Raw genomic sequence first — 15,675 nt, 5'->3', positions numbered from 1 at the left:
CTCCCTAGCATTAGTTGCTTCGGTGGGATTTGAGAGAGAAGGACTTGGGCACTCCGTGTGTCCTTGCCATTGCATTTGGTGCATCGGTTTGAGTTCTCCACAGTGATACGTGGAAGTTACAAGTTGAGAAGCTTATTACTCTTGGGTGCTTGGTGCCCTTGAGCTTGTTCCTCTTGGGTGCTTGGGCGCTCTAGACGGTTGGTGGTGTTCGGAGCTCAATCATTGTGGTGTAAAGCTCCGGGCAAGCGTCGGGGTCTCCAATTAGGTTGTGGAGATCGCCCCGAGCAATTTGACGGGTACCGGTGACCGCCCCCAAGGGTTGCCAAAGTGTACGGGTTCGGTGATCGCCCCCAAGGGTCGCCATTTGTACGAGTTCGGTGACCGCCCTCAAGGGTCCCTTAGTGGAATCACGGCATCTTGCATTGTGCAAGGACGTGAGGAGATTACGGTGGCCCTAGTAGCTTCTTGGGGAGCATTGTGCCTCCACACCGCTCCAAACGGATATTAGCATCCGCAAGGGTGTGAACTTCGGGATACATCATCGTCTCCGCGTGCCTCGGTTATCTCTTACCCGAGCCCCTTTACTTATGCACTTTACTTTGTGATAGCCATATTGTTTTTTGTCATATATCTTGCTATCACATAGTTGCTTATCTTGCTTAGCATAAGTTGTTGGTGCACATAGGTGAGCCTAGTTGTTGTAGGTTTTGTGCTTGACAAATTAACCGCTAGGTTTATTCCGCATTTGTTCAAGCCTAAACCGTAATTATTTTAAAGCGCCTATTCACCCCCCCTCTAGGCGACATCCTCGATCTTTCAATTGGTATCAGAGCCTCGTCTCTCTTTGTTGGGCTTAACCGCCTAGAGAGTAAAGATGTCGACTAGAGGATTAGGATTCTCTGACACTCTTAGTTTCGATGGCATAAATTTTGATGTTTGGGTAATTCGCATGTTTAATCTCTTTAGGGTCATGGACCCAAATTTAGAGCGAATTGTAGATATGAGTTTTTCTCCTCCAAAGGATCCCCAAAGATTATCTTTCGAGGATGAGAAAAACTCTTATCTCAATGCTCAAGCCTCTAATGTGCTTTTCGATGCTTTGAGCAATGTAGTTATATTTCAACTCATGCCGTTCCGGGATGCTCATGAGTTATGGACAAAGCTTCAAGATAAATATGGTGTATCCAAGATTTGTGGGGATGATTGTTCTCCCTTCACCTCCGGTCATATAGTCTTCTCAACTTCTTCTACTTCACCTACATGTGGTTTGCCACAAGGTAATGATATGGTGAGTACTGTTGGTCATTGCAATGATGATAGTATGCTTATTGTGGATGATCCTTCATCACTATATTATTGCAATGCTCCTTCTTTGGGCTTTAACACTTCGAGCACTCCAAATGTTTCACATGTTTGTGTTGATAGTCCTTGCATATCATGTAGAAATTGCTTGACTAAATATCATGATGATATGCTTGCTATGTTTTGTTGCCATGATAAAAATGCATCTATTTCCTCGAATTGTTGTGCTAACAATGTAGAGGAAACCGAACACTCCATGGAACAAGATGTGGTGTTTAATGGTGCCTCAAGGGATCCTACATCATCATCTATTGCGTTTTGCCTTATGGCTAAGGCGTCAAAGGTATCTCCTACTTTGTACCCCAATATGTCTCTTGATGATGATGTTGATGCTAATGATGATGAGGATAATGATGAAGAGAATGATAATGTTGCCTCCTTAAAAATTAAGGGGGAAATGGTTTCTACAGCTCTTCATAAAAATAAAATTGCTCGTTCCAACTTCATGGAAATTATGTCCATTGCTATTGAGAGCAAGAAATATATTGATGAGTTGGAATCTCGTCTTGAGGAGCATGAGGTCACCATTGATAAAATGGAAGGTCATGGGCGTGATTACGCTAATGAGATTGCAGACCTCTCTCAAGCTCTTGAACTTGAACAAACCACCAAGGAATCTCTTGAGGAGACTTTTGCTCTAGAATTGTCTAGAGTGAAGGAATCTACTGATAGAGCTCTTGAGGTGGCCAATATTTTTGAAACTAAAAATGCTAAGCTTGAAGTTGCTCATGCTAGACTCCTTGAGGATTTTGAGCACCTCGAAAATGGCTCAAGGGTCATCAAGGGTGAGCTCATCAAACTCACCGAGTCTCATGCCCAACTTGAAGCTTATTATTTAAAAGAGCTTGCCAAGTTGCCTTCTCCTTTTGTTGTTAGTAATGATGCTTGTGCTACTAATTCTATTACTTGTGAAGCATCCATTTTGAAGGAGAATGTTGAGCTACGGGCTCAACTTGAGTTGCTATCTAGCAATTATGGGAAATTGGAAGAAAGCCATGAAAAGCTCTCAAGCTCTCATGACGATCTTCTAGTATCCCATAATGTGCTAAAGATAGCTCATGAGGCCATGATTGCTAAGGTAACATCTAGTGAGCCTCATGTTGATACTAGCACCACTTCTAGTCAAAATACTATATTGCCATGTGCTAGTCCTTGTAATTCATCTACTCACAATGTTGGTATATCTTGTGATGAATTGCTTTCCTTGCCTTGTTGCTCTAACGATGAAGCTTATACTTCTTCTAGTACTTGTGTTGAGACTAACCATGTAGAGGAAATCAAAGAGCCCAAGGCCCAAGTCACTTCTTTGAAGAAAGACTTGGAAAAGAGTCATGAAGGGAAATCCACACTCAACAATATCTTGAGTGTGCAAAAATCCCCCAATGACAAAGGTGGACTTGGATTCAACTCCAATAAGAAGAAGAAGAAGTCCAAGAGCAACAAGAAGAAGGGTCAAAAACAAGTCAAGAATTCGGCCAAGATTATTTGCTTCAAGTGCAAAATTGAAGGGCATCATGTTAGATATTTCCCATTGAAGAAGAATGCCATTGGTAACAAGCAACAAGGGAAGAGGCCACAAGTTCAATCTCATGCTCAACCTCAAGTTGAAGAAAGGCCACTTCCCAAGAAGACTCAAGTTAATGCCTCTCTTGTTGAGAAATCAAGTGAGAAGAAAATGAAGAGTAGACGTTGCTACTTATGTCGTGAGAAAGGTCACCTCGCTTATTCATGCACTAGTGGTAACTTATCCAACCCAATTATTATTGATGATATCTATTATCTTGGGAAGGATAAGGTTGGCAATGTGTTTGCCAAGTTTGTTGGTACTCAAAGTGGTGTCAAGAAAAGAACCATTTGGGTTGCCAAGCCTATTGTGACTAACCTCTTAGGACCCAACTTGGTTGGGGACCAACAAGCTCAAACTTGATCAATAGGTGTTGTTGGAGGGCATTGGAGACTTGTCTACATTATGAAGAATTAAGGGGACTTCATCATTCTTATTGTCTCAAGCCAAGTCAATTGGATTATCAAGTTTCTATCTTATATCCAATGTGCCTCCTTGCGGTAACTTGTACTTAAATTGTTTACATTGGAAGTTACTTTCCCCCATGCATGTGTTGGTTTTCTTCCTTGCATGTGTTTGTATATGTTGTGCTTCCAACTTGCTTATCTTGAGCAATCAAGTATGTGTGTGTTGGTTTGCACATCATGTACGTGGGTGTCGTGCGTTGAGCCTTTTTGCTTCTTGTGTGTATCCTAGTTGGCTCGTGAGAGAGATTAATGGAACATCCCATTTTGGGGGAGTGATGTGCTTTGTGCACCTCACAATCCTATAAATGTGTGTACATGAGGAATACCGTCTAGCATTGATATTACAAGATTATCTAGTCGCTAGGTGATATATCTCTCATGCGAAATTCAAATTCTAAAAATTCCATTGATTATCTCGTGTTGGATCCTCTTATTGCCTCTTGTTAGGTTCTTCATTGGTATAACATTATGGGGGAGTAATATGCTATGTATATTACTAGCCTAGAAAATGTGTACATTTGAGATGTTGTCACCTAGTGTTGATATTGTAGATTATCTTGTTCCTAGGTGGCATGTTAGCTCTACAAGTTGCAATTTGCTTTTTGTTTGGAGTGAAGATGATGTCGGATATCCTTGCTATCTACCACCGGGAATTATTTCTAAATGCTTCTTGTCTTTTGACAATTGGTAATCACTTATGTGTGGTAGAATTTAATTGATCATCTTTACATTGGCTTTTGTTTATTTGCCTTTTTCTCTTGCCAAGGTTTGTGTCAACTCCCGTTGTCTTCCCTACCACTTGTGGATCTTGTTTATTTCTTGTTCTTGTCTAGTGTTTTCTAGATATAGTGAAAGTGGTGATCCCACCTTGTGCATTTTGTATTCAAATGCAAATCCTATATAATGCACAACTCGTGGGGGAGCTATCCTATTTTCTTTAAAACACTCTTCTTGTGATCCTTATCAAGTGTGTTTTGGTGGAAGGCAAGCCATTTCTTTTTGGTACTTTGTTCCATCATGAAACTTTGTTGAGAGCCTGGTTTGTTTGGAACCATCCTCTCTTTGAGAGTTTGACATCTTTAGTTTAGTGTGTATCAATGGATATCTCATTCCTTGATGTATCTTTAATGATATCTTCCAAGTGATGATTTCTCCATTTGGTATCATTTTCACTTGGCATTTCTTTGTTTTTGGTTTCGGGTTTTGAAAGTCTTGAGCATGCATGTTTACTTCATGTATTTCATTTGGCATGCTTTCTTTCTTTGACTCAATATATAGGGGAAACTCCACCTAGTCTCAATTTGGATGAGATGTGCATGAAATTCATTTTCATATCTATATGCACATATTTATGTGGAGTTTGTCCTATGTATTGGTGTTTCTAACTATTTGGTCCCGATGAGTTTGGGTACCGTTTAGTTTGTGTTGTTCTTCTAGGAACATTTGGAGATGCATTGGATGCTCGGCTCACTCACAAGGAAGGTGTTGTCACCATGTGCATATTGGAGTCAAGCTAGGATGATCAATGAACTACTATCTACCTTCAATTGGTATCTACTACATCCTTCCAATGTTATCTCGGTAACAAGTATCTATTCATGCTTTCTCCTCTTGCATTCAACCTTGTGTAGGTTGCATCTTGGCATGATTTTCATTTCATATCTTGTGATACTTATTTCCTTTCTCAAAGCATCCCAACGATGATCTCTTGTTGCTAGTTGTGATGCCCTTGATGGATGTGTGTTTGGACTTCATTTATATACAATAAGACCATATCTAGCCAAGTGCTATGCTTTCAAGCAAATATCTTATTGGTATATTTATGACTTCCTTGTGGATATCTTGTTCCTTCGTGTTGTAACTATTTCGGGTGTACATTCTTCTTTGTAGATATATATATCATCATGATTTCGTCTACATAGAACCTTATACACTTGAGAGAAATTACATCTATAGTTGATATCCTTTCTTTCACGTCCACCTTGTCTTTCTTATGTTATTTCTTTGGTGGCTCCGTGAAAGCTTTTGCCTTGAGTGCGTGCCCTCTATCGTTGCATCTTGATGCACTCTTGTGTGGTGAAGATTATTTTCCTCATGCTTATCGTTACGAGGCTTTTGCCATCTTAATTGGCATCCCTCGTCTTGATGAGGCTTTCATCTTCTATCTTCACCACGGGTTGTCACAAGCACAAGTTCTTTATATGCTTATTAGTAAGCTTGTGAACCCATTTGCTAGTTGTGTGTGGGAATGACAGGCCTTGCACCGTGCGCCTCATTCTTTCAAGACTATGTTGATGCTTAATGCTCATCCTAATTTTAGTCTTCTCAAGTGCTTCGCCATGACTCACACACATCATTTTGGTTGAGCCCATTCTTAAGTTGCCTCTTTTACTTGTTGCTCAACCATGTGTTTGTTGCAAGTAGTAGGCTTTGTTTCCTATATGCTCACTTTCACTTGTTGTAAGTTTCTATTGATTTTGGGGGAGCTATGATCCTATTTTGTGCACTTTGTATCCAATTACAAAACATTCTTTTTTGTGCACAAATCATGGGGAGCTTCTCTAATTTCTTTAGAACACTCCTCGTCTCATATCATAATATCCTTCATTCATGTGGCTCATAGGATCTTTGGTCTACTTGGTTCAATTGATATCCTTTAATTGCTTGCTTCAATTGGTATCTTTTGATTGCTTGTTTCTCTCTTTATTATGTCTTTGTGGCATATCATTCTTTTGCAATCTTTGGGCCTCAATATAGTTTGTGTGCCTCCAAGTATTAACCGTTGGATATGTGTATTGCATTCCACTCTCTTGTTGAGAAATACATAATTTATGGAGGACCACAATTTATATTGGTCTTCTTAGCTTTTCGCCCATTTTGGCAATCGATGCCAATGGGGGAGAAGTTTCAGAGAGTTTTTTGGAGAAGTTTAGAGAGCTATCTCCTCTTGCTTTGGTTTTGTTCCTTAGCATTTGCATCTCATACGCATGCACTTTTGGTTGTTGCATTGCATAGTGAAGCATAATTCCATATATAAACTCTCTTGAAAGTGATTGTCATCAATTACCAAAATGGGGGAGATTGAAAGAACATGCGATGCCCCCATGTTTGGTTTTGGTAATTGATGACAATCTCTATGGACTAATGGTTGTCTTGAGTTATATTTGAAGGATTTGCCCATAGGATTTTCTTGAAGTCCATGTGTTGGTTTCAAGGAGTTTATGAGTTGATCAAGGTGCTATTAAGGAATTATCCAAAGATTGGTCATGCGAGTGTTGAGCTTATTGCAAGCATGTCTTGAAGAAGAAGGTTGTGTGATCATTCATGTTTACCTTCAATACATCATCCAAATGAAGAGAGTTGCAAAGATTTAAGGTTGATCAAGACTAAGTCAATAGTGAATCAAGTTGATCAACTCAAGTGGTGATCGTCATCAAGATTGCCGTGTGGAAGTTCAAGTGGAGCATCACGAAGAGATCAAGTGCTTGAATCTTGCCATCCATTGTGGTGTCAATGGACTTGTGAAGATGAGCCGAAGAGTGGCTCACCCATAGTGGACTATGGGGGAGCAATCATCTAGTCTTCATCGAACCAACGCAATCAAGAAAGGTGGTCCATCTTGAGGGAGTCAAGATCGTCATCATCTAGCTCAAGTGGACCATGTGCAAGGCAAAGGTTTGCCCTTGATAAATTTTCTATTTTACCGGTCTCATGGTGGTAGTAGGGAGACCGGGTTATATGATCGTTTGCCGTACTATCAAGGGGGGCTCTCAAGTTGGTAGCTTGATCGTATCGTTAGTAGAGAGCTCAAACCCTTGCATCCTTGCATCATGTTTCTTGGTTCTTGTTTGGTTCTCTTTGTGAGTCTTAGAGCTTATGGTTATCTTGATGACAAGGTTGAGTTCATCGAAAACGGAGTTCACATGCGTCTTCTATGATGTTTTTGGTGTTGGAGGTTTTACCGGTCTTTTCCGAGGAAGGGTTCTCACCATTTTCCTTTGTGACTTTTCTCATTTACTTATTCTTGATATTTCTATCAAGATTGTGTTAGCCCATGTCGTTAGCTTTCCAACAAATTTGGTTTCGTTGAATTCGGAGTCCGTTTGCAAAAGTTGTGGCTGTTTTGGTAAAGGCTGCAGCGGTACTACCGCGACTAAAGCGGATGTAATTTTTTACTACCGCTCCAGAGCAGTACTACCGCGGCTCCTGAGCGGTAGTACCGCCCCAGAGCAGTACTACCGCAGCTCCTAAGCGGTAGTACCGCTCCGGACCAAAATCTCGTGTTTTGCTCTGCGAAAATAGGCACAGAAGTATTTTTTTAGTACCGCTCGCAAGCAGTAGTACCGCTACCATTTGCGGTAGTACCGTGAGGTCGAGCGGTAGTACCGTGAGGACGAGCGGTACTACCGCTCCGAAGGTTCTTTTGGCCTTTTTGCCTCCTCTCTGTTGTGTTTCGAAGGGGTATTACCGCCCGGTAGTACCGCTCTGTGCAGGCTGTGAGCATAACGGTTGGATTCGGGAGCTCCTATAAAAGGGGGTCTTCTTCCCCATTCAACCTTATCCTTTGAGCTCGTGTTTTTCCCCCATTGTTGACCTTCTTCGAGCTTGCTAACTCTCAATCCCTCCATGGATTCTTGCTAGTTTTTGAGGGAAAAGAGAGAGGAGATCTAGATCCACATTTCCACCAATCACTTTCTCCTCTATGTGAGGGGAACCCCTTGGATCTAGTTCTTGGAGTTCTTGGTGTTCTCCTTCTTATTCTTCCTCTCATTTTCCTCCCTAGCATTAGTTGCTTCGGTGGGATTTGAGAGAGAAGGACTTGGGCACTCCGTGTGTCCTTGCCATTGCATTTGGTGCATCGGTTTGAGTTCTCCACGGTGATACGTGGAAGTTACAAGTTGAGAAGCTTATTACTCTTGGGTGCTTGGTGCCCTTGAGCTTGTTCCTCTTGGGTGCTTGGGCGCTCTAGACGGTTGGTGGTGTTCGGAGCTCAATCATTGTGGTGTAAAGCTCCGGGCAAGCGTCGAGGTCTCCAATTAAGTTGTGGAGATCGCCCCGAGCAATTTGACGGGTACCGGTGACCGCCCCCAAGGGTTGCCAAAGTGTACGGGTTCGGTGATCGCCCCCAAGGGTCGCCATTTGTACGAGTTCGGTGACCGCCCTCAAGGGTCCCTTAGTGGAATCACGGCATCTTGCATTGTGCAAGGACGTGAGGAGATTACGGTGGCCCTAGTAGCTTCTTGGGGAGCATTGTGTCTCCACACCGCTCCAAACGGATATTAGCATCCGCAAGGGTGTGAACTTCGGGATACATCATCGTCTCCGCGTGCCTCGGTTATCTCTTACCCGAGCCCCTTTACTTATGCACTTTACTTTGTGATAGCCATATTGTTTTTTGTCATATATCTTGCTATCACATAGTTGCTTATCTTGCTTAGCATAAGTTGTTGGTGCACATAGGTGAGCCTAGTTGTTGTAGGTTTTGTGCTTGACAAATTAACCGCTAGGTTTATTCCGCATTTGTTCAAGCCTAAACCGTAATTATTTTAAAGCGCCTATTCACCCCCCCCTCTAGGCGACATCCTCGATCTTTCAACTTTGATTTTCAACTGAGAAAAATATTAAAGGTCTACATCCACTGAAAAAAATTAGTGTGCTACATCGTTGTAAATAGCGCACTATAGCGTGTTGTAAATAGCGTGCCGAGAAAACGTTCAATAATTCAACATGCACGTCCCAGTGTAATTTTCTCGATACAAGTATAGTATTAATTACTTCTATAAAAAATAGTATGAGTTTAACTAGTTTTGCAATCAGTTCAAGGACACACATGCTCCATATTTTTCATGCCAAAATCAAAATGAAGGCTTCGTGCGTTCCTACAGCAATTTTGAAAGAGAATGATATCAGCACAATATCGAAAATAAGGATATCTTAAAGTAGCACGCGAGTCTCGCTATCGGCTTCTCGCAATAAAAAAACTCGCGTAGATCGGAGCTCCCTTCGCGGCAGAATGATCAGCACGAGCTACCTCGTGCGGAGATTGAAACCTTTCGAATCCCGTCAATGATTTGGATCGGCAACCACTCCACTCCCTCCGCGTGCTCCCGCGGTGCCCGCCTACTTATTCGTCTTCCCCGTCCCTGCTGCTACCACACAGCAACCACTGGCAGCTTGCAGCAACAATGGAGCTCAGTCTCACACCACTCGCGGCTCTGTGCGTCCTGCTCGCCTTCGCCGTCGTAGCCGCTCCGGTGGCGGCAACGGAGGTGGAGGTGGAGATCAGGACGGCGGAGGTGCAGTCTTCCTACATCGTGCACGTCGCGGCCGGGCACGCGCCACGGCTGCCGCGCCGCGGCCTGCTGACGACCCGTGCGTACGGCTCGTTCTTGCGCGACCAATTCCCCGTCGAGCTCTCCAGCCCGGCGCCGAGGGTGCTCTACTCCTACTCGCACGCCGCCACGGGCTTCGCGGCGCGGCTCACGGGGCGCCAGGCCGCGCGCCTCGCGTCCTCGGGCTCCGTGCTCGCCGTCGTGCCCGACGTGATGCAGGAGCTGCACACCACCCTCACGCCGTCCTTCCTCGGCCTCTCGCCGTCCTCCAGGCTGCTCCCGGCGTCCAACGGCGCCAGCGACGTCGTCATCGGGGTCCTCGACACCGGCGTGTACCCGGAAGGCCGCGCGTCCTTCGCTGCCGACGCGTCGCTGCCGCCGTTGCCGCCCGGCAAGTTCCGCGGCGGGTGCGTCTCGGGACCGTCGTTCAACGGCTCCGCGCTATGTAACAACAAACTCGTCGGCGCCAAGTTCTTCCACAAAGGGCAGAAAGCTGCGCGCGGCAGTGCGTTCGGTGAGGACTCTGAGTCGCCGCTCGACACCAACGGCCATGGCACCCACACCTCCTCCACCGCCGGCGGCTCTGCTGTTGCCGATGCAGCCTTCTACGATTACGCCAGAGGAAAGGCCGTCGGCATGGCGCCGGGCGCGCGCATTGCCGTCTATAAAGTGTGCTGGAAAGGGTGCGCGAGCTCTGACATCCTGGCCGCGTTTGATGAGGCGATCGCGGACGGTGTCGATGTCATCTCTCTCTCCCTCGGCTCCAACGGCAAGGCCCCAGACTTTTATAGCGATATGACCGCCGTGGGCGCGTTCCACGCCGTCAGCAAGGGCATCGTCGTCTCGGCTTCCGCGGGAAACTCCGGCCCCAAAGAGTCCACCGCCGTGAACGTCGCGCCATGGTTCTTGACAGTCGGCGCATCCACCCTCAATCGCCAATTCCCGGCCGACGTCGTTCTCGGCAACGGCGAGACCTACACTGGTACTTCTCTCTACGCGGGCGAGCCGCTGGGCGCGACCAAGATACCACTGGTCCACGCAGGGGAAGTGGGCTCAAAAATATGCGAAGCAGGGAAGCTGAATGCCACCATGGTAGCCGGGAAGATCGTCTTCTGCGACCCTGGCGTGTACGCCCGGGCTGCCAAAGAACAAGCCGTAAAGCTCGCTGGTGGTGCCGGAGCAATCTTCGGAAGCCCCGAAGCATATGGCGAGCAGGCCATGACCAGCGCCTATGTCCACCCCGCCACGGCTGTCACATTTGCCGCTGCCGAGAAGATCAAGAAGTACATAAGCGCGCAGACATCGCCTACTGCGACGATCGTGTTCCGTGGCACCGTGGTCGGCCCGACGCCTCCTTCCCCTAGAATGGCGTCCTTCTCGAGCCGCGGCCCGAACACCCGCGCGGCGGAGATCTTCAAGCCGGACGTGACCGCGCCAGGCGTGGACATCCTCGCCGCTTGGACGGGGGCTAACTCACCCTCGGAGCTCGCCAGCGACACGAGGCGAGTGAAGTACAACATCATATCGGGCACGTCCATGTCATGCCCGCACGTGAGTGGCATCGCCGCGCTGCTCCGGCAAGCGAGGCCGGAGTGGAGCCCCGCCATGATCAAGTCGGCCCTGATGACCACCGCGTACAACATTGACAGCGCTGGCGGCGTCATCGGTGACATGTCCACGGGCAAAGCGTCCACGCCATTCGCGCGAGGGGCCGGGCACGTCGATCCCAACCGCGCGGTCGACCCGGGATTGGTGTACGATGCCGGCACGGAGGACTACATCACCTTTCTGTGCGCGCTGGGCTACACAGACAAGCAGATCGCCGTGTTTGGCTCGTCCACCAACTGCTCGACGCGCGCGGGCTCCTCCGTCGGCGACCACAACTATCCGGCCTTCTCGGTGGTGTTCACCGCGAACAAACTGGCGGTCGTCAGGCAGCGCCGCGTCGTCCGCAACGTCGGCGGCGATGCCAGGGCTACGTACAGGGCCAAGGTCACCGCCCCGGACGGCGTGCTCGTCACAGTGAGCCCCCGGACGCTGAGGTTCACCGCGACGCAGAAGACGCAAGAGTACGTGATCACCTTTGCGCAACGAATCTTCAGGAGCGTCAAGGGGAATCACACGTTCGGGTCAATCGAGTGGAGCGACCGCAAGCACACGGTGACTAGCCCCATCGCCATCACCTGGCCAGCGAGCAAGGTTGCGGACATGTGAATGTGATCGGTGTGGGTGGGTACTATTGTAGTTTACCTCATTTGTTGTAAATTTCAGTTCGCGTGGTTGGATCAAGAGGCCTTGCTTTATTTAATTTCAAAGAAAGCCAAGTTCAAAGAGAAATATTCAAGCAAAGCAGAGATACTAATAGATCAAAATATGCCTTTCTAATAAAGGAGATCAAAGAAAGTTTGATCGAGCGTACTTCTTGTATTACTCATGTTGGTGGCACAAAAAATTACGCTAGTCACTTTCTCGCAAATTTTGGAAGATTGCAATGCCGAACTGTTGTGTGGCTTGGGTCCGGTCCAAATGAAATTCTTGACTAATTCTTGATTTTGAGTAATACAAGTATTATCCCGCAAGAGAAAACTAAAAAAATCAACAGTTCAACACATAGAGGTTAAATTTTGTCGCATAAAGCCTTTTCACTAGGAAAAAACCTAGCCGCCACACAACCCTAATTCTTCGCCCGCTAATTCTGGCCCCTTCACTAGTAGAAAAGGGGGCAAAGATCCAGGCCGGGTCAGCCCATTAGTCCTGGTTCAGTCCAGAACCGGGACCCATGAAGGCATTGGACCCGGTTCGTGAGCCCCGGGGGCCGGCCGGGCCACGTGGGCCATTGGTCCTGGTTCATCTGGACCTTTTGGTCCCGGTTGATGGGATGAACCGGGACCAATGGGCCTCGCTCCTGGCCCACCACCATTGGTCCCGGTTGGTGGCTTGAACCGGGACCAAAGGCTGCCCTTTAGTCCCGGTTCATACCACCAACCGGGACCAATGAGGTGCCTATATATACCCCCTCGCTTAAGAGCAGAGCACACTGCTCTGTTTTTTCTGGCCGTCGAGGGAGAGATGGCTTGGTGGTGCTCTAGCTCACCTCCTATGCACACAAGGTGTTCGATGGAATGCCCGAGCCACACTACTTAAGCTTTCTCCTCTCCAAGCTCGACCTCCAAGCTCCATTTTCCTCAATATTTGTCTAGGTTTAGCGGTCCGTCACGCCCCATCCCCGTCTTCACCGTCGTCGATCACTCGCGCCGATCTCATCGCCGGCACCACCGTGGTGAGCCTCTTATTCTTATCTTCTTTCTGAAAGGTAAAATATTCTTACTTGTATGTTTAGATAGATACTTGTATTATTTTCTTACTTTTATTATTGCATCTTATATAGTGCGATGGTTTTGGTATCCGCTCCCGTCGGTCCTCGTCCTATCTATGATTCGGATGTGGTATATATTATCTTTTCATAACTATTGGTTCATTTATTGTTTATGACAATTATGCCGACCAACGTGACATAGATTTTATTTACCTAGGAGGTTGTTGAACCAGAAATTCCAACCGACCCTATTGTTGAGAGGTTAAATTTAGTTGAAGACGAAAACAATTTCTTGAAGGAAAAAACAAGAAAAATTGAGGAGGAGAAGATGATATTGGAGTTGCATGTTGCGGATGTCGTCGATGATCACAAGATCAAGATGGATGCAATAAGCTTGAAGATTAGAAAGATTAGAAAATATGCCATTCATACCGAGGCTTGGTATCATTATGCCGTTGGATCAGTTGTTACCTTGGTTGCGATTATGATCGCATTTGTTTTCGCATTGAAATGTTTTACCTAGTTTCAATGTATGGTTTAATTAATTTAGATGCTCTGCAGAGCTTTATGTTGTTAGATGAGAACTATGTATGTACTTTGGTTTTAATGTGATGATGAACTTCTATTAATTTGGTCACTTAATTATCTATTCATGATGTTTTGTAATGATTTTTGACACACTTAATTATATATAATGCACGCAGATGAACCGGCAATGGATGTACAGTGACAGACACACCTCCGAGTACATTAAGGGCGTGCATGATTTTCTCGAAATGGTTGAGACAAACAAGCAGAATGATTTTATGTGTTGTCCATGCCCTATATGTGGGAATACAAAGTCTTACTCTGACAGGAAAATCCTTCACACCCACCTGCTTTACCAGGGTTTCATGCCACACTATAATGTTTGGATGATGCATGGAGAAATAGGGGTTATGATGGAAGACGGCGAAGAAGAAGAGTACGATGACAACTATGTGCCCCCTGAATACGGTGATGCTACTGAACATCAAGAGGAACCAGACGATGTGCACGATGATGCTGCAACGGGCGAAGCTGCTGAAGATCAAGAGGAACCAGACGATGTGCCCGATGATGATGATCTCCGCCGGGTCATTGTCGACGCAAGGACGCAATACGAAAGTCAAAAGGAGAAGCTGAAGTTCGATCGCATGTTAGAGGATCACAAAAAAGGGTTGTACCCCAATTGCGAAGATGGCAACACAAAGCTTGGTACCGTACTAGAATTGCTGCAGTGGAAGACAGAGAATGTTGTGCCTGATAAAGGATTTGAGAAGCTACTGAAAATATTGAAGAAGAAGCTTCCAAAGGATAACGAATTGCCCGACAGTACATACGTAGCAAAGAAGGTCGTATGCCCTCTAGGATTGGAGGTGCAAAAGATACATGCATGCCCTAATGACTGCATCCTCTACCGCGGTGCGTACAAGGATCTGAACGCATGCCCGGTATGCGGTGCATTACGGTATAAGATCAAACGAGATAACCCTGGTGATGTTGACGGCGAGCCCCCCAGGAAGAGGGTTCCTGCAAAGGTGATATGGTATGCTCCTATAATACCACGGTTGAAACGTCTGTTCAGAAACGGAGAGCATGCTAAGTTGATGCGATGGCATAGTGAAGGCCGTAAGAAAGACGGGAAGTTGAGAGCATCCACTGACGGGTCGTAGTGGAGAAAAATCGAGAGAAAGTACTGGGATGAGTTTGCAAGTAACCCAAGAAATGTATGGTTTGCTTTAAGCGCGGATGGCATTAATCCTTTCGGGGAGCAGAGCAGCAATCACAGCACCTGGCCCGTGACTCTATGTATGTATAACCTTCCTCCTTGGATGTGCATGAAGCGGAAGTTCATTATGATGCCAGTTCTCATCCAAGGCCCTAAGCAACCCGGCAACGACATTGATGTGTACCTAAGGCCATTAGTTGAAGAACTTTTACAGCTGTGGAATGGAAACGGTGTACGTACGTGGGATGAGCACAAACAGGAGGAATTTGACCTAAAGGCGTTGCTGTTCGTGACCATCAACGATTGGCCCGCTCTCAGTAACCTTTCAGGACAGACAAACAAAGGATACCACGCATGCACGCACTGTTTACTTGACACTGATAGTATATATCTGGGAAGCTGCACGAAGAATGTGTACCTGGGCTATCGTCAATTTCTTCCGACCAACCATCAATGTCGAAAGAAAGGCAAGCATTTCAAAGGCGAGGCAGATCACCGAAAGAAGCCCGCCATGTGTACCGGTGATCACGTACTTGCTATGGTCAATGATTTACACGTAATCTTTGGAAAGGGTCCCGGCGCACTAGCTGTTCCGAATGACGCTGAGGGACACGCACCCATGTGGAAGAAGAAATCTATATTTTGGGACCTACCCTACTGGAAAGACCTAGAGGTCCGCTCTTCAATCGACGTGATGCACGTGACGAAGAACCTTTGCGTGAACCTGCTAGGCTTCTTGGGCGTTTATGGAAAGACAAAAGATACAGCGGAGGCACAGGAGGACCTGCAACGTTTGCACAAAAAAGACGGCATGCCTCCGAAGCAGTATGAAGGTCCTGCCAGCTACGCTCTTACGAAAGAAGAGAAAGAAATCTTCTTTGAAT

The 15,675-nt window shown here is 46.3% G+C and overlaps 1 protein-coding gene across 1 annotated transcript; it reads left to right on the top strand.

Annotated features, from left to right (window-relative positions):
- The first annotated feature begins 9,572 nt into the window (after nucleotides 1-9,572).
- LOC123134696 (subtilisin-like protease SBT1.4) lies at nucleotides 9,573-12,062 on the top strand. The gene has a single exon (XM_044553892.1). The coding sequence runs from the start codon at nucleotides 9,579-9,581 to the stop codon at nucleotides 11,937-11,939; it is 2,361 nt and encodes a 786-aa protein (XP_044409827.1). The 5' UTR covers nucleotides 9,573-9,578; the 3' UTR covers nucleotides 11,940-12,062.
- The last annotated feature ends 3,613 nt before the right edge of the window (nucleotides 12,063-15,675 follow it).

The sequence above is a fragment of the Triticum aestivum genome, chromosome 6B (genome assembly GCF_018294505.1).
Source record: "Triticum aestivum cultivar Chinese Spring chromosome 6B, IWGSC CS RefSeq v2.1, whole genome shotgun sequence".
Classification (NCBI taxonomy): domain Eukaryota; kingdom Viridiplantae; phylum Streptophyta; class Magnoliopsida; order Poales; family Poaceae; genus Triticum; species Triticum aestivum.
Note: the sequence above shows the minus strand (reverse complement) of the source record. Positions and strands in the feature narration are given on the sequence as shown.